General features: G+C 42.9%; 1 protein-coding gene across 4 annotated transcripts in view; it reads left to right on the forward strand.

Moving 5' to 3' along the window:
* The window catches only part of CARS2 (cysteinyl-tRNA synthetase 2, mitochondrial), a 45,603-nt gene that overhangs the window by 14,309 nt on the left and 7,993 nt on the right, over positions 1–23,301 (forward strand). For 2 of the 4 annotated variants that reach the window (XM_082218660.1, XM_082218661.1), the window contains exons 9-15: positions 468–532; positions 3,921–3,987; positions 4,350–4,488; positions 8,183–8,306; positions 13,619–13,717; positions 15,125–15,385; positions 17,403–19,279. In XM_082218660.1, coding sequence (XP_082074786.1) covers positions 468–532; positions 3,921–3,987; positions 4,350–4,488; positions 8,183–8,306; positions 13,619–13,717; positions 15,125–15,385; positions 17,403–17,465 — 818 coding nt within the window. In that variant the 3' untranslated portion in view covers positions 17,466–19,279. Of the gene's footprint in view, positions 1–467; positions 533–3,920; positions 3,988–4,349; positions 4,489–8,182; positions 8,307–13,618; positions 13,718–15,124; positions 15,386–17,402; positions 19,280–23,301 lie in introns of those variants that run through there. The other 2 variants (XR_014218608.1, XR_014218607.1) reach the window with 2 other exon arrangements.

The raw sequence follows: 23,301 nt of genomic DNA on the forward strand, positions 1-23,301 counted from the left end.
GTTGAAGAATTTCCTGGGGGTGGGGGATTTTGATCTGTGGTGCTGCAAATTAAAGGGCTAGTTGTGTTTGGGAATATTTTAGTTACTGTAATAGCGAACGAAAATGAAAATATTGGCCTTTCCTCCTAGCGCTGAGTAATGGTAATAGGCTTGCTTAGTTGAATATTACACCCTGCTTGCTTCAATATCTGGAAAACCCTACATTAATATGCAAACTATTTAAACCTAAAGCAGTTACAAGGCACATGACCAAATCAGTTACAGAAATAGCAGCACTGTTTTTAATATTTTAAAAATTCTTGTTCCTCTCTGTTCCTTAATATAGAACAACAAACTGAGTGAAATAGACTCTGGTCTACTGTTTTCTAGCTCCTGCTATTCTGAAAAATAATGTAACCTTGTCTTTGTCTTTTAAAAAAACTCTGCTCAGAAAATAAAGCAAAGTCATCTTGCTTTTGTCGTTCCAGGACACTTGCATGTTAAAGGGAGTGAGAAAATGTCAAAGTCACTGAAAAACTACATTACCATTAAGGTATTGTAAACTGGCGCGCCACCGGGAATGTGTTTTTTGGGTTTTTTAAAAATCAAGTTCCTCTCAGTGGATTTGGCCTGTGCAGGAAGAAGCTTGAAGAAGAAGCTCTTAAGATCAGAGGGTGTGATGGAGGAATGCTTGAGGCCTGGCCCAGCTCATATTCGAGATTACCGGTGCCACCCTGGGCATGTCTACTTGGGCACAAGTCCTATAGCGTTCAAGAGGACTTGGTCCCAGGCAAGTATATTTAGGATTGCAGGCTCAGTGCAGAAGAGCATTGCCATCTTCTAACTAGGGCTGGGCCATATCTGGTTTTCATCATCATGATATATCACCAGCTAAGCATTGTGATAGGGGACGTGGGTGGCGCTGTGGTTAAACCACAGAGCCTAGGACTTGCTGATCAGAAGGTTGGCGGTTCGAATCCCTGCAACGGGGTGAGCTCCTGTTGCTCGGTCCCTGCTCCTGCCAACCTAACAGTTCAAAAGCACATCAAAGTGCAAGTAGATAAATAGGGACCGCTCCAGCGGGAAGGTAAACGGCGTTTCCATGCACTGCTCTGGTTCGCCAGAAGCGGCTTAGTCATCCTGGCCACATGACCCGGAAGCTGTCTGCGGACAAATGCCGGCTCCCTCGGCCTATAGAGTGAGATGAGCGCCGCAACCCCAGAGTCGGTCACGACTGGACCTAATGGTCAGGGGTCCCTTTACTTTTAAGCATCGTGATATTAGGATGTCTGAAATAAGGATGGAGTTATGTAGAGACATAGACTGGCTTCACAGTTTTCCCTCGATTGTGAATTTTGCATAGCGCGCGCGCGCACACACACACACACACACACTCAAAATATTGCCAAGTCAAAAATTATGAAAACAGTATCATGATATGAAATTCAAAACGGCTTTGGACGATATATCAATATATCACCCAGCTCTGCCTCTGACTCTGCACTTGCTTTAGCTTCATTGGTTCATGAGAGGGACACAGGTGGCGTTGTGGTCTAAACTACTGAGCCTCTTGAGCTTGCCAATCAGATGGTCGGCGGTTCGAAACCCAGCGATGGAGTGAGCTCCCGTTGCTCTGTCCCAGCTCCTGCCAACCTTGCAGTTCGAAAACACAGGAAGGTAAACAGTGTTTCCATGCGCTCTGGTTTCCATAACGGTGTTCCATTGCGCCAGAAGCGGTTTAGTCATGCTGGCCACATGATCTGGAAAGGTGTCTACAGACGAGCGCCGGCTCCCTCGGCCTAAAAGCAAGATTAGTGCCGCAACCCCATAGTCGCCTTTGACTGGACTTAACTGTCCAGGGGTCCTTTACCGTTACTTTGGTTCATGAATTTATGTCTAAACAGAGATGACGGAGGATTAAACAGGTATCAAAGAGAACGCGGCTCTGTATAGCTATTGTAGTTGTACTGCACTCATCCTCCAAGGAATCCTTGGGGACCTCCTTGAGGTTATTCTACAGTATCCATGATTCTTCACACCACATCAAAACATTCCGTTTAACAGGCATCTTAAAATGTAGTGTTACTTGTTACAGGGATTGGTGAGGATCATTGGGCCCTAGTTGCTGGACCATGGGATTCTGGGCCTGGTGGGAGTTGATTCTAACAACATTTATATCCAGCTCTTGCTCAGAGGAGGCCATCGTTTTCCCTTGCAACAACTTTGAGGTCCAGTGTAGCGCCATCCAATGCAGTGAGTCCAACTGTGTTCAGGATAGCAGTCCAAGGCTGCAAGCATACCTGGCAGTAAGCTTCACTAAACTTAACAGGCCTGCTGTCTTGAGTAAACAAGCGGTAGAAAGTGTAAAGCAGAGGTGGGAAAATTCATAGTTTTCCAGATGTACTTAGACTTCAGCTCCTTCCGCCTCAGCCAGCGTGGCCCAAGGTTAACATCTTGTCCACCATGCTAGCTTTAAAAATGCCTGGATGTTGTTGGGAAGAGGACATCGTGATAAATCCTTTGGAACGCAAAGGTTACATTTTGTTTGCCTGTGGATTTTTTTGTATGTCCTTCGCAAATCAGTTGTATATTGTAACTGGGGGAATCTTTTCGATGGGCTAGTTGGCATAGTAATGGATGGGTAATTTTTCTTCACGCATCTTAAAGGAAAAAAATAAGCTCCTGAAGGTGAGTTTCAGTCCTCTGACCCAGACTTTCTCTTGTTTATTCATGAGAAAACTCTCGTGTGGAAAAATCCCCCCTGAAAATCTGCAGCATTGACTGCTTTCCTTTTGTCTTCCTTCACATTTAGGAATGAACAGATTCCAAAGGACTAGTCAGGCGTCGTTTCCCCCTCTTTCTGGACTCAAGTTGAATAGTATCTGTCAAGCTGTGCTTGTTCTTTTGAGTCTTCCTTCCTGATACTCTCACCCCGAGTTTAGTTTAAGTTGCTAACAGTTAGCGGTATATTATATTGTTCTGTGTCCTGCACAGAAGACAGGATATTGTCTAATATTGAGCGGTGAGAGTATCTGCGTTTCTTACACCTAGGAAGCCAAACTCAGATATTTCACTCAGACTGTAAAATGAGGCAGATACATGTCATGTGTTTAGATACACACACAAAATTCACTTTATTCTGAACCTGCTCTTTGTGTTTTTGTAAAATTTGGGTTACATTTTTTATTTTGTGAAATACTAGTGGGTACTAGGAGGAAGTTTAGCAGGCAGTAACTAGGAGGTACATAGCCAGAAGGAAGTGACTGTAGTTCATTGCAGGTGCCTAAATTCCATCCCCGGACATGGGGCCCATTTGCAGCCCTGTGTTTCTGTGCATTCTGACATTTCTGCAGCAGTGAGAACTAGAAGCTTGCTTTTTTCACTTTAAATGAAAACTAGATGCTTGGGTTTCCCCACTTTAAATGAAAACTCAAAATTCCTTGTCAGATTCTGCCGCAACCGGTGCTCATGGAAGCAGGGATTGCTATCTGCCTTGATATAATCCTCTTTATGAGGTATATAATAGCAGAGGGTCGGGAGCTTTGAGGTGTGTGGAAGGACTTGGGATTGTGTTTGTTAACGAAGGTCTTCCTGTTGTAAACTGGAAGGTCTGTCCCAAACTTGCAATCCCAGCCCTGGCTGGATGATGATGATGATGATTTCCTTTCTATCACACCTTTCCTCAAAATTGCTCAAGGTGGCCTGCCTCCCCCCCATTTTATCCTCACAACCCTGCAAGGTAAGTCAGCCTGAGATGCTGTGGTCTTCTAAGTCCTAGCCCAACACTGACCACTGCATGCAATCTGGGATTTTGCAGCATGTGGGATTCTGTCATGGAGACTATTTTCCATGACTGGTGATGTCCTTTATGGCCTACTTATAACTGTTGGTTATAAGGAGAGCTAGAGCTTAATTTGTATTTCTTTTTCACTTGTCTTTAGGATTTCCTGAAGAAGTTCTCACCTGATCAGTTTAGGATGTTTTGCTTACGGAGTGGATACAGATCATGTAAGGAAAACAACTTTGAGTAGAGATGGACTATCCATAAAGTCATAATTAGGTGTATGCTTTGTGTGCACATTTATAAGGCATAATTTTTGGGTTGGGGACTTTTTTTTGAGAGTGCTATGATTTTTTTGGGGGGGGGGTTGAGGGTTTTTTTTGTCTGTACTCTTGAACGTCTAATCAATTTTCAGATGTAGCCCTGTGTTGGCTGGTGGTAGGAAGAGTGAGGGGGCTGTTAAATCCATTCCCACACCTGAGCCACGTGAGATTAATAGTTTTTAATAGTAGCATAACCATTGTTCTCTGTTTATATAATAATGCTGATGCTTTGACGGAACAACATAAAGCTGAATTTATTTTCCTAGCTGTTGAATACAGTGATGACAGCATGAATGATGCAAAGAACATTCTTCAGATAATCTGTTCTTTTGTGAGCAGTACACATGCCTACATGAAAGGACAACTTTTGTGTGAAGCCGTTAGAGAAGATCTACTGTGGGAGAGGTGAGTGTGAAGGCCTGTTGTGTTGTGTGTTATTGGCCTGGTATATGATAAAATCCTGAGAAGTTACAACTTCAGCTGGCACGCACCAAGTGCATTTATATGCTTTTCCTATAAACAAATTGAGAAAATAATCCCTGCAAGTAAAAATGACAAGCACATCAGAGAAAGAAGTTTTAACTCATCCTGTTCCTGGCATGTTAGGTTTTTTTTGCTTCCAGAGTACAGTATTGTTTTTTCCTCACGGCTGTGTGTGTATTTTGACCCCTTCTGTTTTGTAGTTTAGCCTTCCTTGAGTTGTCTTTGCTTTGATTAATTAGCATACCCTGTTCACTTTTTTCTTTTAATAGTTTTAAAGAGAGTCCAGGCACAACGCAAGGCTGTCACATATCTTTTCTATTGATTGATTATATGGTCATGAATCAAAATCTATTCAGTTGTATTAGTGAAAAGAGCCATATTCTCTGAACACCAGCTTCTGACGCTTCGTAATTTCTTTTCCAATAACACATAAATCTTTCCTATTCCTCAAGAAGCGGATTTATAGATCTTCCTTCCCTGAGTTTAATACCGTATATTATCTTCAATAATGCTAATGTCTTCCAAATTTTAATGAATTGGATGCTAGGAATTGCATTTCTACTCTGGCCACTTGCAGTAGTCATGTTTGTGGAGATTAGGAGTAGCAACCGAGCTTCATTCTCAGTTTTGGTGGGATTGAATAATATAGCCGCAGGTATGGCTGTCTTGAGAGAGAGAGAGAGTTTTTTCATTTTTCTGCATATCAAATTTTTAAAAATTCAAACTTTGAAACATCCAGTGACTTCCCTTTTTCTCCTTCCATTGCATTTATTTTAATGCCGCCAGCATTTTGAGCTGTGTACAATTATTTTCCATATATTCAATAAATATTTTCCACTCTTCTCTAAATATACGTTCTTCTTGCTCTCTTACTCTGTGGGTTAAACCTGCAAGTTCTGCATATTCTAACATCTTAAGTTGCCAGTCCTCTTTACAAGGGACCTCACTCACTTTCCATTTCTGGGCCAGCAAAACACGGGCCGCTGTTGTTGCATACATAAATAAACTTTTCCGGGACCTGGGAATTTGTGTCTGGGTTATTCCCAACAAAAAGGACACTAGTTTTTTTGGGAAGGTAAATGTAAACATTTTTTTCAGCTCATTATAATTCAGGCATAGGCAAACTTGGTGCTCCAGATGTTTGAGACTACAGTTCCCATCATCCCTGACCACTCGTCCTGTTAGCTAGGGATGATGGGAGTTGTAGTTCCAAAACTTCTGGAGGGCCGAGTTTCCCTATGCCTGTTATAATTCTTTGCCCATTATTACTGTACTTCACTTTTCTGCATGTCCACCACACATGGAAAAAGGTTCCTTCTACTTTACATTTCCAACACATAGCTGATTCTGCTTTATACATCTTGGCCAACCTACTGGGAGTTAGGTACCATGTATGGATTATTTTTAAATAGTTCTCTTTTAGAGATTAACACGCAGGAAATTTCAGATCACTTTTCCAAAGTTTCTCCCAGAGGTTTAGGTCTATATTGTGACCTATATCTATTGCCCAGTGTTTCATTGATGCTGTAACTAGCTTGTCATTTGTTTTCCTTTCTAATAAGAAATTATATATTTTAGACAAATGTTTATCCTTATTTTGTAACCACTCTTTTTCAAATTGTGAGCTTTGGTCTGAAAACCCCTTTTTTTTTTTTAAAAAAAATCTACCTTAAACGTATCATATATCTGGTGGTATTGTAACCAATCTGTAACATGGCTCCTTAACTTCTCCGTAGGTTTCAGTCTAGGTTCTGCAAAGTCCAGCAATTCCCATTGTCTATCCATATTAACTCTCTTAACTGTAATTGCGCCAATGGGTGCTTACCATAAAGGTGTGTTTTCCTTTCTAGCAGATTTTTACATTTCTCCCAGACTCTCTACAAATCCTTCCTGAGAATGTGGTTCATAAAACTCTTACATATTTTAGCTTCCCCATACCAAAGATATGCATGCCGGCCGAATTCCTGAGAGAGGAATAATGAGGCAGCCTGCTGCTGGAGTGCGTTAGAGCCCAGCAACCGCGGCTCGACTGCCAGGACGGCCCGGCTCCTCACAGAACTGAGTGGCCTGTTGGGAGCTTGATTTGGTCACTGCAGGACCCCGTAATGCCCTGGCCGTCCCCAGGACTTTCTTTGGGGTGCTTGTTGCCTTCGAGCTACCCCGAAACTCCCAAAAGCAGCCACCGGGTTACTGCGATAGTGGCACCGGCTGCCTTCTCCCCTCGCAGCAAACCGGAAGTCCAGGAATGGCTGTCTTAAAATGACTAGAATGTTAGTGTATGTATAAACCTATACCTTGACAAAGATCATCCGGAACTGTAAACACCCACATATTAATGCCAGCGTTCTCCACTCAAAGAATGCAGTGAAAATGTAACAGTGATTAGCAGAAGGGAGTTTGTTCAAGGGGGCTTCCCCAGTCTTTTTATAGAGCATCAGTTACGTGGCAGAATATTGCCCAGCAAGCCCCTGCCATTGGTTGGTGACAGCTGTAGCCATTCTGATTTTTCTTCCCTGCTGATGCACACCTTTGGTATAGAAATGGCAGATTTCAGGGCCACCACTAGGCGTGATGGCTGCAGAAACGTTTTAAGAACTTTAATCTGTCCTTTTAATAATAATAATAATAATAATAATAATAATAAAGTACAAATTAGAAAACATACAGATTTACAACAAAAGAAAATACAAAAGAAAAAAAAAATAACCAAGGGGAAAAATTAGAGAATACTTTGTCTCTTTTCATATTTACAGTTATTTATACCTCTATAAAATGCTATTCACAATAAAGGAGTGAAATGAAAGAAAAGATATCAGAAAAAAGAAAAAAAGAACAAAGAAAAAATAACGAAGTAAAAGAAAAAGATCATAGGTGAACTTTTTAAAAAGTAGATAAGTATTCACAACACATAGCCGTTTCCCATCTATATTTATATTCAATTGTATAATTTCATCTTGTCCTTATCTACCTTAAATAAAGTATTATTTTTTTAAAGACTTCCACCGTTTGCCTCATGCATTTTTAATAATCCGTTCGTCAGATCCTCTGTTCTTCATATTTTCCCTTTGGATTTCCTTAATGTCTCACTTTGTATTTTTTATATTACGCACAAGATTATTCTAAACACAACCAGATTTTTTGTAGTCGAGCCCTGGTTTTGTAAATAATCATTTAAGAACTCCCATTGCTTCATAACCATAGTTTTGGATTTTCTCCTTATTATATCCGTCAGTTTTGCTAGTTCCAGAACCTTTATTTGTCCTAAACGCAGGTACAGTGTGCCTGGAAGATGGGCTGCAGAGAGGTAACAGACAGCAGGAAGTCTTATAATCTCCCATTCATTTGTCCCTTCTGTTGTTAGAGAAGTATCCGTCCTCCTTTAATAGTGATTTACCAAATGGCACTTGGTCCAGCTTTTGTGAAGCACTTCTGCTCCCCGTGGAAAAGTTGGAGCAGGAACTTTGCCGCCTCCTGATGAAATTGTTGGTCAAACTACTTAACCTGGGATACATCCTGCCAAAAGTGCATTTTAACTAGCCAGTCGGTTTATGTCTGGGGTTTTTCTAAAAAACAACACTACTTACATTGTCTTAATTTTTTCCCTTCCTTCTCCAAGGCTAGCCAACACCAAAGCAGCGGTGAAGTCTGCGTGTGCCGATGACTTTGACACCCCCAGGGCTATTGGTGCAATTATGGACCTCATTCACCATGGCAATAGGCAGCTGAAGGCCGTCACTAAGGTAACCCGTTAGGAGACGAAGATCAGAAACCGACCATTGTCTAACAGTTCTGTACTGACAGGTTGGTTTTATCATTTTCCTAGGCGAAACCTGCAAGGAAAAATAAAGACAAATGATTCTCTCCCCCACCCTCTGCCACATCCCAAGACAGGCATTTATACAAACTGCATATCTAGAATCAAACCTCTTTTGCCGTGTTTTAGAGCACCAAAGGTTTTATTTCCTTCTTGCTACTTGGTATTCTTAGGCAGCTGAAGAACTTTTACACGAGCCTTTTTTTCTTCACTAATCACACCGTTCAGTTATGTATTTACAGTTGTACCTTGGTTTTCGAACAGCTTAGTTCCCGAACGTTGCAAACCCAGAAGTGACTGTTTCGGTTTGTGAACTATTTTTGGAAGCTGAATGTCTGACGGGGCTTCCGGGGCTTCTGATTGGCTGCAGGAGCTTTCTGCAGCCAATCAGAAGCCATGATTTCGGTTTTGAACGTTTTGGAAGTTGAACAGACTTCCGGGACGGATTCCGTTTGACTTCCAGGGTATGACTGTATTTATATGAGAGAGAGAGAGAGAGAGAGACAGGGAAGTACCCAGGTAATCTTTCGTAGAAACTGTTGTTTTCCTGAGTTTATTCTGTTCTTTCCCCTTTTCTTGCCCAAATGTTGGCTTGTTGCGAATCAGCACTGTTGTAGTGGTAGAGATTTTCAGGTGTGAACTGACTGACACCAGGGCTTTCTTCCACCTGGAACTCGCCGGAACTCAGTTCTGGCACCTCTCATGTGGGCACCATTTCCATTATAAGAGAACAAGGCAGGTATTCATGGTGAGTCCCGGCACCTCTTTTTCTAGAAAAATAGCACTGGTGGCAGCGTGAAGGACATAGCATCCAGGTGGAGCAGAGTGATCCTGAACTTGGAAGTCAGAGTTGTCCCCACCCCCAGGAGGACGACTTGCTCCTGTTGGTCGCTAGTGGTGGGCTTCGCTGCAGGAGAACCAGGAGGAGTCTGGCTCCAAGCCACCATAGACAGCTCATCCCTGTTGGCTTGCTTACAGACAGAGCAACACGGTGCTAATATATGGGGGCAAGATGATGAGGTACAGTGGCCGCTCTTAGTATGGCGCTAGGATTATATTTACAAAAAAAAAAAAAGTTTTCCTCCAGAATGGCATGTAATTGCCACAGAGGTCATAGGAAGATTGGCGATTTATGTATTGTGTTGGGAAGGCAACCGTGAACAGGCAGAAGTGCTCCCCTGCTTGTGCAGAGCACTTTGGGGCCCAATCATGGGAGAAATTACGAGCAAATGTTTTTTGGTCGGTCTACTTTTAAGCCTATCTTCATGCCCATTAATGTCTAGAATTGGTGAGTTAGTTATTAAATGGCACCAGATATTCAGGGAGTGTTGAATATTCTGCCCAGGGCAAAATGTTGAAGTGTGTGTGTGTGTGTGTGTGTGTGTTTTGGCAGAAACTGCCTGCTTTCTACTTGCTTGGTACCCTTCTCATTTTGAGTCTAATGGGTAACGTTCTAAATGGCCACTACTTCTGGAGCACTGAACTCTTTACAGTGTTACCACGGGTTACAGCCGCTTCAGGTTACAGACTCCGCTAACCCAGAAATACTACCTCGGGTTAAGAACTTCGCTTCAGGATGAGAACAGAAATTGTGCAGTGGTGGCACAGCGGCAGCAGGAGGCCCCATTAGCTAAAGTGGTACTTCAGGTTAAGAACAGTTTCAGGTTAAGAACGGACCTCCAGAACGAATTAAGTACGTAACCTGAGGTACCACTGTAGTTCCATGCTGTTTTTAAAGTGCCTTTTCTGTAAGCCACTTTAGTGAGCCATTTGATTGCATTAGTAAAGTTTTATCTACGTACAGCACAGAAACACACACACTGTTAACTGTTAACAAAAGAACACAGTGTTTTGGTTTTTTTTAAAAAGAGTATTGAATCTTGGCAGTATAGATTCTAGCTCAGTGAATATCTGCATGCAATCCATCATCTGCGACATTATTATTATTTCCTAATGTTTTGTCCCTTGTTAAATTGATTTCTTGGAATTATGATCTTCACTAAGGTGAAGTTGCTTCCCTCCAAATCATGACTTGCCCGAGATCTGTTATGTAACCAAGGCTGTATCGTAAAACACTCTACAGGTATTTTATCTTTCCCACTCACCACACAAGCATTTAAAATACAAAAATCCTTCACTATGGTTAGCCCAGGCTTTGCAATAAGAAAAGCTGGCCTCAGTAACCTGTATAAATTGTGCAAATGTGTACAAACTAGTGTTTTGACTGCTCAAGACGATGGACGAGTAAAGCTGGGAAGCCCTGTTTGTCTGCTGAACGAAATAGGAGTCTTCAAATGCTCTTGAATTTCTGTGGTTTCAATAGGTATGGCTTTCACACTGTTTTGTGCATGGCCTTTGCGACAGTAAAAGCTGGAAATGTGTGTGGAGCACTTAAATGGAGAACTGAGATTGGCAAAGCTAGATGTTGAACCCAGTGTTAGTGCTATTGCACAGAACTGCAGAATCAAAATAATAATAATAATAATATTTTTTTATTTATACCCTGCCCTCCCCAGCCAGAGCTGGGCTCAGGGCGGCTAACACTAGTAAAATTACAATAAAAACATAATGGGGACACATACACACACCCCCCCCAATTTATTAAAATACGGATTAAAATACAATTTAAAATGCAGCCTCATTTTAATGGCAGCCCATAGATCAAAACCATAAGGGGAGGGAAACATAAGGGTCAGACTGAGTCCAAACCAAAGGCCAGGCGGAACAGCTCTGTCTTGCAGGCCCTGCGGAAAGATGTCAAGTCCCGCAGGGCCCTAGTCTCTTGTGACAGAGCGTTCCACCAAGTCGGGGCCAGTACTGAAAAGGCCCTGGCCCAATCTAAGCACCTTTCGACTTGGGACCTCCAAAATGTTGTGATTTGTGGACCTTAAGGTCCTCCGCGGGGCATACCAGGAGAGGTGGTCCCGTAGGAATGAGGGTCCTAGGCCACATAGGGCTTTAAAGGTCAAAACCAGCACCTTAAACCTGACCCTGTACTCCACCGGGAGCCAGTGCAGTTGGTAAAGCACTGGATGAATGTGATCCCGTGGCAAGGACCCCGTAAGGAGCCTCACTGCAGCATTCTGCACCCGCTGGAGTTTCTGGGTCAGCTTCCAGGGCAGCCCCGCATAGAGCGAGTTACAATAATCAAGCCTGGAGGTGACTGTCGTATGGATCACTGGCCAGATCAGGGCGAGAAAGGTAAAGGACCAACTGCTTGATATGGCGGTGATGGAAAAATAATATAGTGGTGGAATACATTTTTTGGGACGGGTCAAAAGCTACATTCCCTTAAGGATAGTCAGTTAGAAGAGCAAAGGTCCGTGATGAGGGACACAATGCTTTTCTGTCTTCCCACTTGTTTTCTCGCTGTCCAGTGTGCCAGACAAGAGAAAGAACAGATCACTCTTGCTAAATCTCTGCACTGATCACTTGCAAGGGGCTTTCTCCCTTGGTTCTTCCATGTGCTGGCTTCCCTCACCCCCACATTTATCCCTCTGGGCTCCCCATGCCTCCACTGCAGAATAATGGAACGCAGTCAGTCCTGTTTATAATATACACACACGCACAGTCTCATAATGTAGCTTTCTTTGTTAATGACAACCATGACCTCATAATTGTGGGAATGTTCTGGGGTGCAGGAGATGATATATTGACTAATTATATCCTTATCCAACTTGTGCTAACAAGTTCCCAAAATATCAGCAGAGTTTATAGACATTCCCCTTTAAGTTCGCAACGGTAACGTGTGCACAGGTTCGCTAGAACCTCTATAATAATTACTCTGGTAATTTCCCCTTTGTTCCCTCTTGAAATACAAGACACAACACAGTCTTTATAAAAGTATAAAAGAGTTTACTCACGTTCTGTTCACAATATGATCCCAGAAGGCAGAAAGGCTTAAAAAGGTTACATACATTTAGAATCTATCTTGTAGCAAGATAGTCCTTATCTCCTCTCTTGGCTGAGAGCCAAGAGAGCATCTTTAGATGCTTCCTTATCGAATGAAAATGGCAGAGAGTGGCTGCCTGCCCTGTGCTTTTGTCATTACCTGCACAGGTGAGGCCACACCCACCTCTGGTCACATGCGGAGGAAGTCCGTCCCCAGGAAGTTTACCTGCTTGCTGGACAGACATCCCTCCCCATGTTCTAACATGTACACTCTAGGAATGTTGTCATTGACTGCTCCTGTGTTTACATCCCACAATAATTTGGCAAAAGATGTAGATGTAAAATACTGGATGGAATCATAGAATTGTACAGTTGGAAGGGGCTATCAGAGTCCCGGTATGCCCCACAGAGAGCCTCAAGGTCTATAAATAGCAACACCCTAGTGGTCCCAGGCCCTAAGGAAGTTAGATTAGCTTCAACCAAAGCCAGGGCCTTTTCAACTCTGGCTCCAGCCTGGTGGAACGCTCTGCCTCATGAGACCAGGGCCCTGCGGGATCTGATTTCTTTCCGCAAGGCCTGTAAGACAGAGTTGTTCCGCCTGGCCTTTGGCTTGGAGCCAGTTTGATTCCCTCCCTCCCTCTCTTTCTTTTTTCTTTTCCTTCTCCTCCTGCGATGAGGCTACATTTTAATATTTTAATGTTCCATTATTTTAATGTTGTATTTTAATTTTGTTTTTAAGTTGTAATCATTCAACTTGTTTTTATTATTGCTTGTAAGCCGCTCTGAGCCCGGCCTTGGCTGGGGAGGGTGGGGTATAAATAAAAATTATTATTATTATTATTATTATTATTATTATTATTATTTAGTCCAACCTGCTACAATGCAGGAATTTTTCTCCTAACTTGGACCTTGAACACACAACCCTGAGATTGAGAGTCTCATGCTCAACTGCCTGAGCTTATCCTATCAGTTTATCCAAGAAGCCTTGGAAGGTATTTATTTCTGAGCTTTTCCTAGATAATATACATTAAAAAAATCTCATAGCAAGAGTTGCAGAAGGGAAAGTGGCTTCAAGGAAATGCCTTGCTGTCCCGAACTTTGCCCCCTAGGCCTTACAAGTGCGGCCCGGCTTACATACGAGCGGCATTTTGTTTTCCTAAAATACTCTTCTTCTGCTGCTCTACGGCTAGTTACTGCGGTTAAGAAGTCTTCGCTCTTGGAAAGGAGGAGGTTTAGGCAATCTAGCAGATAAATAGATTCCCGCAGAGTATTGTTCGCTTTCATCTTTTGTCCGTGTGCGGAGAGATGTTATCGTTACATCAGCTCTTTTGTGTGTTTTGAAATCAGGAAAGTGGATCGCCTAGGAGCGCTGTTGTGTTTGGAGCCATTCTCTCCTACATCATGGAATTCCTTCACACAACTGGGATCACCCTTGAGGAAAGACAGGTAGGAAACCACCCCACTTACCTGAGAGTAAGCCCCATCGAATTCAAGAGGCCTGCGAGGAGCTGTAGTTAGGTGTTGTAGGGTCACAAAACCAGGCTTCCAACAAACTGTGTGCCTGGTCCCTTGTCCTTGGGAAAAAACATGTTTCCAGGTGATTCCATCTTTATGTGCATATAAATTTTTATATGTTACTCACCCTAACACAGGGCTGTCCCTAGGTGATTTGTTTTGTTTTTGACTTCTTTTTAAAAAAATCAAAATTAAAATTATCATCCTACCTGATCCTCAGAAATCTATCTGGATTGATACAATTCCAAAGCACCGTGTTAGTTTTTGGCTTACAAACCAAAAACAATAAGGCTGAAAATGATAAACACTAAATAGGATGTATTTTTCTCTTCTGAAAGTCCTGATAACTATCTCTTAATGTATTCATTTTAGTTGTGATGTAGTTGATGAGCACCTGGTGTCTATTTGGTTTTAGTTACTGCAATGTGATTGTGCTTTGTTTTACATTGCTTTACTTGGTTATATGTGTTGTTGTTTTTTGGAGGGGGGAGTAAAAACGTTCATTTAAATAAAATCATCACTACCTATCAGGACCAGTGGTCAGGGATTATGGGAATTATAGTCAGAGAACAGCTGGAAACCAAAGTTGGGAAACCCCTGGTCTATAGGGTGAAATACACACCTGTACAAATCACCTGTCATCCTGGCTTAGATGTAAGTTCTGCACTAGGTGCTTTCCTTGTAGGATTTTTTGCTACATTTGAAGAGGGCCTTCACTGTTTTGTTTTACTTTTTAACAAGATATATATACCCCTTGGGGACGCGGGTGGCGCTGTGGGTAAAAAGCCTCAGCGCCTAGGGCTTGCCAATCGAAAGGTCGGCGGTTCAAATCCCCGCGGCGGGGTGCGCTCCCGTTGCTCGGTCCCAGCACCTGCCAATCTAGCAGTTCGAAAGCATCCCTGGGTGCAAGTAGATAAATAGGGACCGCTTACCAGCGGGAAGGTAAATGGCGTTCTGTGTGCTGCGCTGGCTCGCCAGATGCAGCTTTGTCACGCTGGCCACATGACCCGGAAGTGTCTCCAGACAGCGCTGGCCCCTGGCCTCTTGCGTGAGATGGGCGCACAACCCTAGAGTCTGTCAAGACTGGCCCGTACGGGCAGGGGTACCTTTACCTTTATATACCCCTTAATCGAGAGTAATATTATTTGTTTAGAAATGGCAATCAAAACAGGCATAATACAGCCCATTTTGCATCTTACTTAAAATCTTATTTTTAATGTATGCAGTTAAATTACATGTCTGGGTACTCCTGGTGCCGTTCTGGACATGCCGCACATAGCTGGCTTCCTGTGTAAGTGTGTTGCATGTTGGGATTGAATTCGGGTTTTTGATTTACAGGTAGCTCCAGAAAACGAACATTCAGCCATGCTCTCCAACGTGTTAGATGAACTGGTGAGCTTCCGAACCAAAGTGCGCAGTTTTGCCCTTGCTGCACCCGAGGCTGCGGGGGGCGTGTCCACAGATGGTGCCCCTCTGTCGAAAGAAGCACGGCTGCAAAAGAAAACCGAAAGGCAGCAACAGTTGAAGGACCGAGCGCCCCTCTTGCAAGCGTGTGACAGCCTGCGTCGAGATCTAGCCATATACGGCATCGACATAAAGGTTCGCCTCTTTCTCTGCCCAAATCCTCCTGGCTGAACATTTCTGGCATATCTCCTCTGTAGGTTGTTTTAGGAATAGGGATTTATTGTGATCTTTTCTCCCTCCTTCCCACTCCCCCTGGAACAGGCAGCTTTCCCCCTCGCATCCTAAATGGTTAAAATACAGTAGGAGCAACAGTAGATTTAAACTTGAATGGTCGTCACGTTTGGCTGAAGCCAGCAAGTCCTTATTACTGCCCTGTGTAGCTGCCTTTGCAGTTCTCAGTGGAAACAACTGTTGAGCGTTGAAGAGCCTATTTTGTTCTATAGAGCCCTTGGGAAATTTTTTAAATATTCAAGCACTCCTGTAGTCGCATTGTGAAGGCAGAGGAGTGGTGCTGGCTTTGGGGAAAAGTGCTCCACAAAGTTTACTTGCCCCATAGGTACTAGCTGTGTGCCATGCAAGGGGTATGTTAGGGGTGGGGGTTTGGAAGATTTTAGAAGAGCAAATAAATGTGCAAAAGTGCTCTGTTCTTATGCATACTATTTGGATCCGAGAAGCCCTTTTTATTATGAGTAAGTTGGGCTTCTGTGAGGGAGCTGTGATGATGGCAAAAGCAACCTGGGTTGCAATCCAGCGAAAGCAGACTGGGGGCCAAAGGTCCTGTTAAAAACTGTGTACTTGGTCCAATCTTATGTGTGGACTTGCTCATGCCGTGCTGAGGGTACAAACCAGGCGTAAAACAGGAAGAGGACTGTTGTAGCAAGGTCCTCCTGGTTTCACAACCGAAAAGGAGGACCCAAAAACCAAATGCTGGTTTAGGTTTATTCTTGTTAGTCGGTGCTGTGACAGCAGGTGTCTCTTATCACCACCACCTCAGAAAAGCTTAAGCCATTTCAATAAAATAACCTGGCCCTGTATAACTGAAGGAGCATCTCCACCCCCATTGTTCAGCCTGGACACTGAGATCCAGCACAAGGGCCTTCTGGCGGTTCCCTCACTGTGAGAAGTGAAGCTACAAGGAATCAGGCAGAGGGCCTTCTTGGTAGGTGCAGCCTCCCTGTGGAATGCCCTCCCATTAGAAGTCAAGGAGCTGAGTAACTTTAACAGACATCTGAAAACAGCCCTGTATAGGGAAGCTTTTTAAGGTTTAATGCTTTGTTATGTTTTTATATAGGTTGCAAGCTGCCCAGAGTGACTGGGGCAACCCAGTCAGATGGGCAGGGTAATACTACTACTACTAACTGCTAGCAAGTCAACATTCTGCTGATTTATGGCACAATCCTATATATTATTACTCATGGGTAAGTCCCATTGTGTTCACTGGGACTTACTCCCAGGAAAGTGTACATAGGATTGCAGCCGTCATCAGGGAAGTGTCTTAGAAACATGAATTGTGACTGCTATTCCATTATCGCAGATGAAGTGAGCCTGTGAAGAGATGGCGATGAGTCTAGGGCAGGGTGAGGGAACCTGTGGCTCTGCAGATGTTTGCTGGACTGCAGCTCCCATCACCCCGACCCATTTGCCATGGTGGTTGGGGTTAGAACATCTGGAAGGCCCACAGGTTCTCTCCCATTGGTCTAGGGCAGAGCTTTCAAAACTTACCATGTTGGTGACACGCTTTTTAGACGTGCATCATTTCACGACAGAGTAATTCCGTTTTGCATTATTTTGTGACAGTAATTCAGTTTTACTAACAAACCGGAGGTTAAACTAACCCCTTTCCAGTCCCGGGAGGAGCATGGGGAGCATTTGTGCGACACACCTGCACACTGCAGCCAACACACTAATGTGTTGCAACACAGTTTTGAATGTTCTGGTCTAGGGTAAGCCAGTATGCCCACATTTGAAGCCAGAGTTACAGTCCTGTGGGGCCTACTTTGGAAGTCAGGCCTATTGAACAATACAGCATTACTTCGCAGCATGAAAAGGACTGAGTAGAGGCTTTTCCAATTCATATTTGAGTTCTAGAAGTGGTTTGTGTTAAAGGAAATGTGAGTGTTTAACACACACTCCTTTTTTTGTATTTATGCAGGACAGAAGCACTACTTCTACATGGGAACTTGGAGAGCCCAGTAAAGAACGGGAAAAGAGCTGATAAAAATAAGAAGTACAGACTGAGTGACTTAATACTGTGGTGATATAATGGATTTTGAATTACCCTGACTGAGAGAATCCTCGTCCTTGAATTACTGGGTGGCAGAAATAATTCTTAAAACTGTCTACTTCAAATTTAAAAGCAAGACGCTTCGCCTGTTTTCTGAAAAGATTGGTGTGGTGTGGTGTGGTGGGGAGGAACAATTGCAAATCTGTCATTTATTACAGCAGCTCTCCTGTATTCTCACTTATGGAATCCTTTGACTCTACTTCAGCACCTCAAGAGTTTAAACACTGCTTCAACTGCGCCATCTAGAAAATAGAATTAAGTGAAAATAGCACTGTCTACTGTAGTGACACAAGAGGTGAGTTGGCTTAAATTTGCTTTTACCAATAAGTAGTTGGTATCCCTTGGCACGGGGAGATAGAAGGCCCCTGCCTCAAAAACAGCACACCCTTTGAGAATAACTTAAAGCTTAAAGGCACTAGGATTTAGATCAAAAACTCCAGGGTTTAGAGGGAGGGTGTTTTGTTAGCAAGATGCTGAATCGTACATAAACCCTTTTCTATTGTAAGAACTACAGTTTGATGTTGCAGTTAAATGCTAACCCATGCTAGTTTTTCTATATATCCACTTTCTTCCACATTGGTGTAAAGTGTTCCAGACTAGATTCAGTCTTGTTTCAAAGTAGCTGGCACCAAACAAGCCTGTTTATGAATTACGGATCAGGCAGAGAGCAATCTCTGCAGAATTCATATCTCCAGAAGTACCTAGAAGGTCAGAAACATGGAAGGGTTCCTTATTCCAAGTCAAAGCATTGGCTTATATAGCTCAGTAGAGTTAGCATGTGTCCTATTGATCTACAGCCTCCTCTAACCTTTACTTGAAACATCCAGTGGCAGATATTTTTCACTGCATCAAAGCATTGCTCAGAAGTAGAAGGCTTCTTTTTAGCAGTGTTGGTTAACAAAATTCCATTTCGCTGATTTTTTTTGGAGCTGGACTTTGTTCGAATGAAGATTTACAGATACAGACTTGGATCTAATTTCAGGCCAGAAACACACATCATTCTTTGTTGGTAAATAATATATAAAATACTAATCCAGAACACCTTGCAGTAAAATATCTCTTTTCTGCTGGGTTTCTCTTAAACATTCAGCATGGCCTTTTATTTGTTGCACCAGTTGTTCAGATGAGAAGGAACTGATGAAGACCAGGGCATTTAAGGTAGCGGAGATGTGGATTCAGAAACAAGCTTTTTTGCATGCCCTTTACTGAGATGAGGTGTGGCCTCCATGCATTTCAGGAAGACTGTAGGGACTATGCTGGCTGACCTGTAAATCTTTAAACAGATGGCAGGGACTGGTGCCATCTTTAGAAGGCAATTTCAGGTTTCATGCAAGAGTGTATAAAGAGTTTCTAAATATCGGTGCACAAGAAGACTTGGACATTAGAAGGGAAACAGGACCTGGGGGTTAATGCAAAGCAGCGCTGGAACATAAAAGAAAAGGAACTTGCTTCTCTACTTGAGGTAACTTACAAACTATACAAGTCTCCTACTTTTCTTCCAAATATAAGCTCCAGGCAGGGCCTTGGAATTTGGAAACCAGCCATTTTATACTAGCCTGTTGTGAACCCCAACAATATGAAATGCATTTTCGAAACTGATACCTGTATGTAAATGATGTATTAATAACTACTGGGGTCTGGTTTATTTAATGCCTCTATTATAATCTAAGGCAATTCTCTCTGTTCCTCACCCCACAAGCATTATTCAAAGCTTGGCTATTAAATATTTTTATTTTATGATATAAGATGTATGGATTTTAGCTAGTAATGCAAAAATGTTAATAAAAAGTGGAGAAAAAGACCCAACACATCCCCCCCCCCAAGAAGAAAGCATCCTGTAGAGTCTACTAGTTAAAATGTAAATGAAATCACTGAAACTGTGTCCAGAGAGTTTGGAAGAACTGCAGTATGATAGTAATGTTTCTTCAGTGTCACCATATTATTTAAGATTGCAGTCCTGGGCACGCAGACCTGAGATTAGACTCCATTGAGCTCTGCTGGACTTAAGTGAACTGCAGCTGAAATGCAGTTTGCATTTCAAAATGCACTACAGTGGTGCCCCGCAAAACGAATGCATCGCAAGACGAAAAACTCGCTAGATGAAAGGGTTTTGCGTTTTTTGAGCTGCTTCGCAAGACGAAACGTCTTGCGAGTTCTTGCGAGTTTGTTTCCTTTTTCTTAAAGCCGCTAAGCCGCTAATAGCCGTGCTTCGCAAGACGAAAAAACCGCAAGACGAAGAGACTCGCGGAACGGATTAATTTCGTCTTGCGAGGCACCACTGTACTAACAAAGGCTCTTGGGCCAGCTGAAATGCAACCTTTGCTTTTTTGATACCAATGTCATTTCAAAACACTTGATCTAATATTTAGGCTGCCAGTTTAGAGCTGGGAGGGCAAGACATCGCTGTGTTGCTTTATTCTTTTCCTGCAAGCCAATCAGTCTGTTGTGGCTGATCAAACACACTCCCTTTGTAGATTAGGAACTTGTGACTAGAAAATTGAAACCTCGTCTGCTTTAGCTTGGAATGTGTTGGTTCTGTCTAACAAAGATAAGCTCCCCTTCCCAAACATTTCTTGAGAGTGACTGGCTCAGGGTCCTGCACCTGCACAATTTTGAGGATTTGTGCTAATGATATAAGTTACCCTTTCAACAATGGTGCCCCTCTAGATGTTTTGTCCTCCCCAACCTTTGGCTGTGGCCAGTGAAAAGAACTGTAGTCCAAAACATGAGGAGGACATCAGGTTAGAGAAGACCCTGGTAAACAATACAGTGGTACTTTAGGTTAAGAACTTAATTCGTTCTGGAGGTCCGTTCTTAACCTGAAACTGTTCTTAACCTGAAGCATCACTTTAGGTAATGGGGCCTCCCGCTGTGCCGCCGGAGCACGATTTCTGTTCTCATCCTGAAGCAAAGTTCTTAACCCGAGGTACTATTTCTGGGTTAGCGGAGTCTGTAACCTGAAGCGTCTGTAACCCGAGGTACCACTGTGGTTGCAGGTTTGCCTTATGTTCATCTGTGGAGGGAAGGGATCGTTATCAGAGCTGGGAGGTTATAATATTCACGGTGTGTGCATTGGCGGATTCCTGCCACAAAAAATGTTAGGTGTGCAAGCTACTGGTATTCATATTGCATTTCAACAGCATCAGAGAGAAAAAAACCTTGGAACTGAAAATAGGACCTGCAGCTAAGAATGTTTAATACAGTAAGGGAGACAGGGACTTGCCCTTATCACCCCTACCTTTCATGAACGCTTCAGGCATTGACTGGAGAAATGTCCTCTTACAACTTAGAAGGATCTGCAGCTGGTTGCCTTCGTTTTTGCCCTCCTGGAGAGATGGAAATAAATCTACATCCTTCAACCTGACAGTGCTATGTGCAGTATAATAAGCTGTTCAACAAAATATTATTCCAGATTACTGAACGAGAACCCTCACATGTCCCCATTGTCAGTGGAAAGATTGGCACTTGTTGCTTTAAATCTGCCAGTACAAATTGAACAAAATGGAGAAGCCACAGTTTGCCGGCACATTGCAGCTCCGTTATAAAAAGCTGCTGAATAAATACACGTAGCAGTTGTTTAAGCTGTCGTTTTTATTTCATCAAGAAATCAACTGCTACATCTTCAGATTGCTTCAATTGTAAAATCTTTATACACTAGTGGACAACATTATTTGCAACTTCTGTAATACAATTTAAAAAAACAACAAGCAATTCAACTCGATAGTGACTGTTCCGATCAGTTTGAAAATCCTAGGTCCTATTTGGCTTCCCTGCGAATAATAGCTTTGAAAATTCTGCTGCCTATTTTGTTCAGCATTTGTATCTCAGTTCTAAAGGATGGTAGCTATTTGATAGTGTGTTCTGAAAAATGGATATAGGTTAGTTCAGTTGACAACACCAATGGTTAACGTCTCCCTCACTTGCACCAAGACAGTGCTGTGATTTAAACTATTGGGCATATGAGTCACTTGCCCCATGAGTGCAGGGCGCACATGTGGAAGATCCCAAAAGGGTTCAGAGCTTTGGTCATGCTGACTCCTACCCACTGCCTATAGCAGAGGTGTGAAACCTATGGCCCACGGTGGCTGAACTACAGCTTCCAGCAAGCATGGCCAAGGATGATGGGAATTGCAGTTCAGCAACATCAAGAGCACCACAGGTTCCCCACACCTGCCCTGTAGGACAGGGACATTTGCAAGTGGTACAGTAGTACAGTCTAGTTTCAACTCTCCTGTCCCCATCTTGCAAGCACAAGAAAATCAGGATGGATAATTTAACACAAACGAGCCTATTTGAATTAATGTATTTAATTTGGAAATTTTACTGTTCCCCAAGACTCAGGGTAATGTTTACATCTGAATAGAAGCAGGTTTGCCTTGCAGCTGAATCAGGACCTCTAGCAGATTCATGAAGCCAAAGGAGGCTTTTCTAGGAAACTCCAGGGAGGAACCAATTCCACCATTATTTGCATTCTCAAGCACAGGCATTTTGCCTTCACCCAATGAAAGCAAACTACTCTGGGTCTGCCAGTTACTATCGGACCAAATTTTTAATTAATCATTCATTGACCCTTGTTTGCTACTTTGCTTTTGAGAGGCTGGGGGATGAGCCAAGGCACAGTGAAGCGGAAATGACTAGTGCCAGAAAGTCCAGGAGTGGTGACCTTAGGGCTGAGCAAACAAGGCAACCACCCAGGGCTCCAAAATCTTGGAACAAAATGCTGCCTGCCTTCTTTATAGTCTGTCTCAGCCTGCCTTGTCTTTAACCCAGCAGCATTGCAAATAGGTGTTGTGAAACCTGCATCCTTGCATTGCAAGGCAAGGAGAACGGTGCTAGAGCCATATTGGGATCTTCCAAGTGCTAGGTTCTATAGGGTAGGATTCAGCCCAGTACAAGTGAATCATGCCTTGATAATACATTTTGCTTAAACCTTTTCTTAGAGCCGATTTCAATAGAAAGAAAAAGTACATCATACTAGCCACGGTCTACATAATCGGAAGCAAAGGGAAAGCATACACACTTTTCCTGGTTTTGAAAACGTGAGACGCTATCCCCAACTTGTGTTCTGAAGCGGTATGGACCGAACAAAGTCTTTAAAAAGTTTGAATTGGTGCTCTGAACTTTGCTAGAACTAAATAATGGAAAATATATATATTAAAAAAGCAAAAAAAGGAAACAAATGTATTTTTCTGAGGTAGTAGTCACAGTGCATCCAAATGTTAGTTATAAGCACGTTGCATTTATACAGAGCAATATCCTGGTTGCAGGTAGACAGTGTATGCTAAGCAACAACTGACTACTCTATAATGTAGCAAACCCTAACAGCAGTCTGTCCCTACACAAATGGGAATGCTAGTTAAACAGCTAGATAAACTCTGGCTGCAGATTACTTCGGCGTAAGTCCCAATGAATTTGTTGGGGCTTACTTCCGAGTAAATATGCAATGCTATCAGGCGGCAAGCGATTCAAGTAAAAACAAAGGGTATTCTGCCATAATCTTTCCTTCTTAAAACCATTACGGGGTGGGATTTCTAGAGTGGAAATGCTCCGTGCATAGATCCTACCAAAATGTGAGTTTGCATCTAGTAAACCAGCATAACTAAGCAGGATACACATAGAGCAGCTGACACATCCTCTGGAATACTTGTGCCCCCTCTATTACAAAGAAGCTCAACATTATGGTAGGGATAACTCGCTACTGTGAACAACCTATTCTCTACCCTGTAGTCTGCTGGGCACCGCCAGTTCATTAATACTGTGCAGTTTT

This window comes from Podarcis vaucheri, assembly GCF_965113315.1.
Source record: "Podarcis vaucheri genome assembly, chromosome: 4".
NCBI classification, from domain to species: domain Eukaryota; kingdom Metazoa; phylum Chordata; class Lepidosauria; order Squamata; family Lacertidae; genus Podarcis; species Podarcis vaucheri.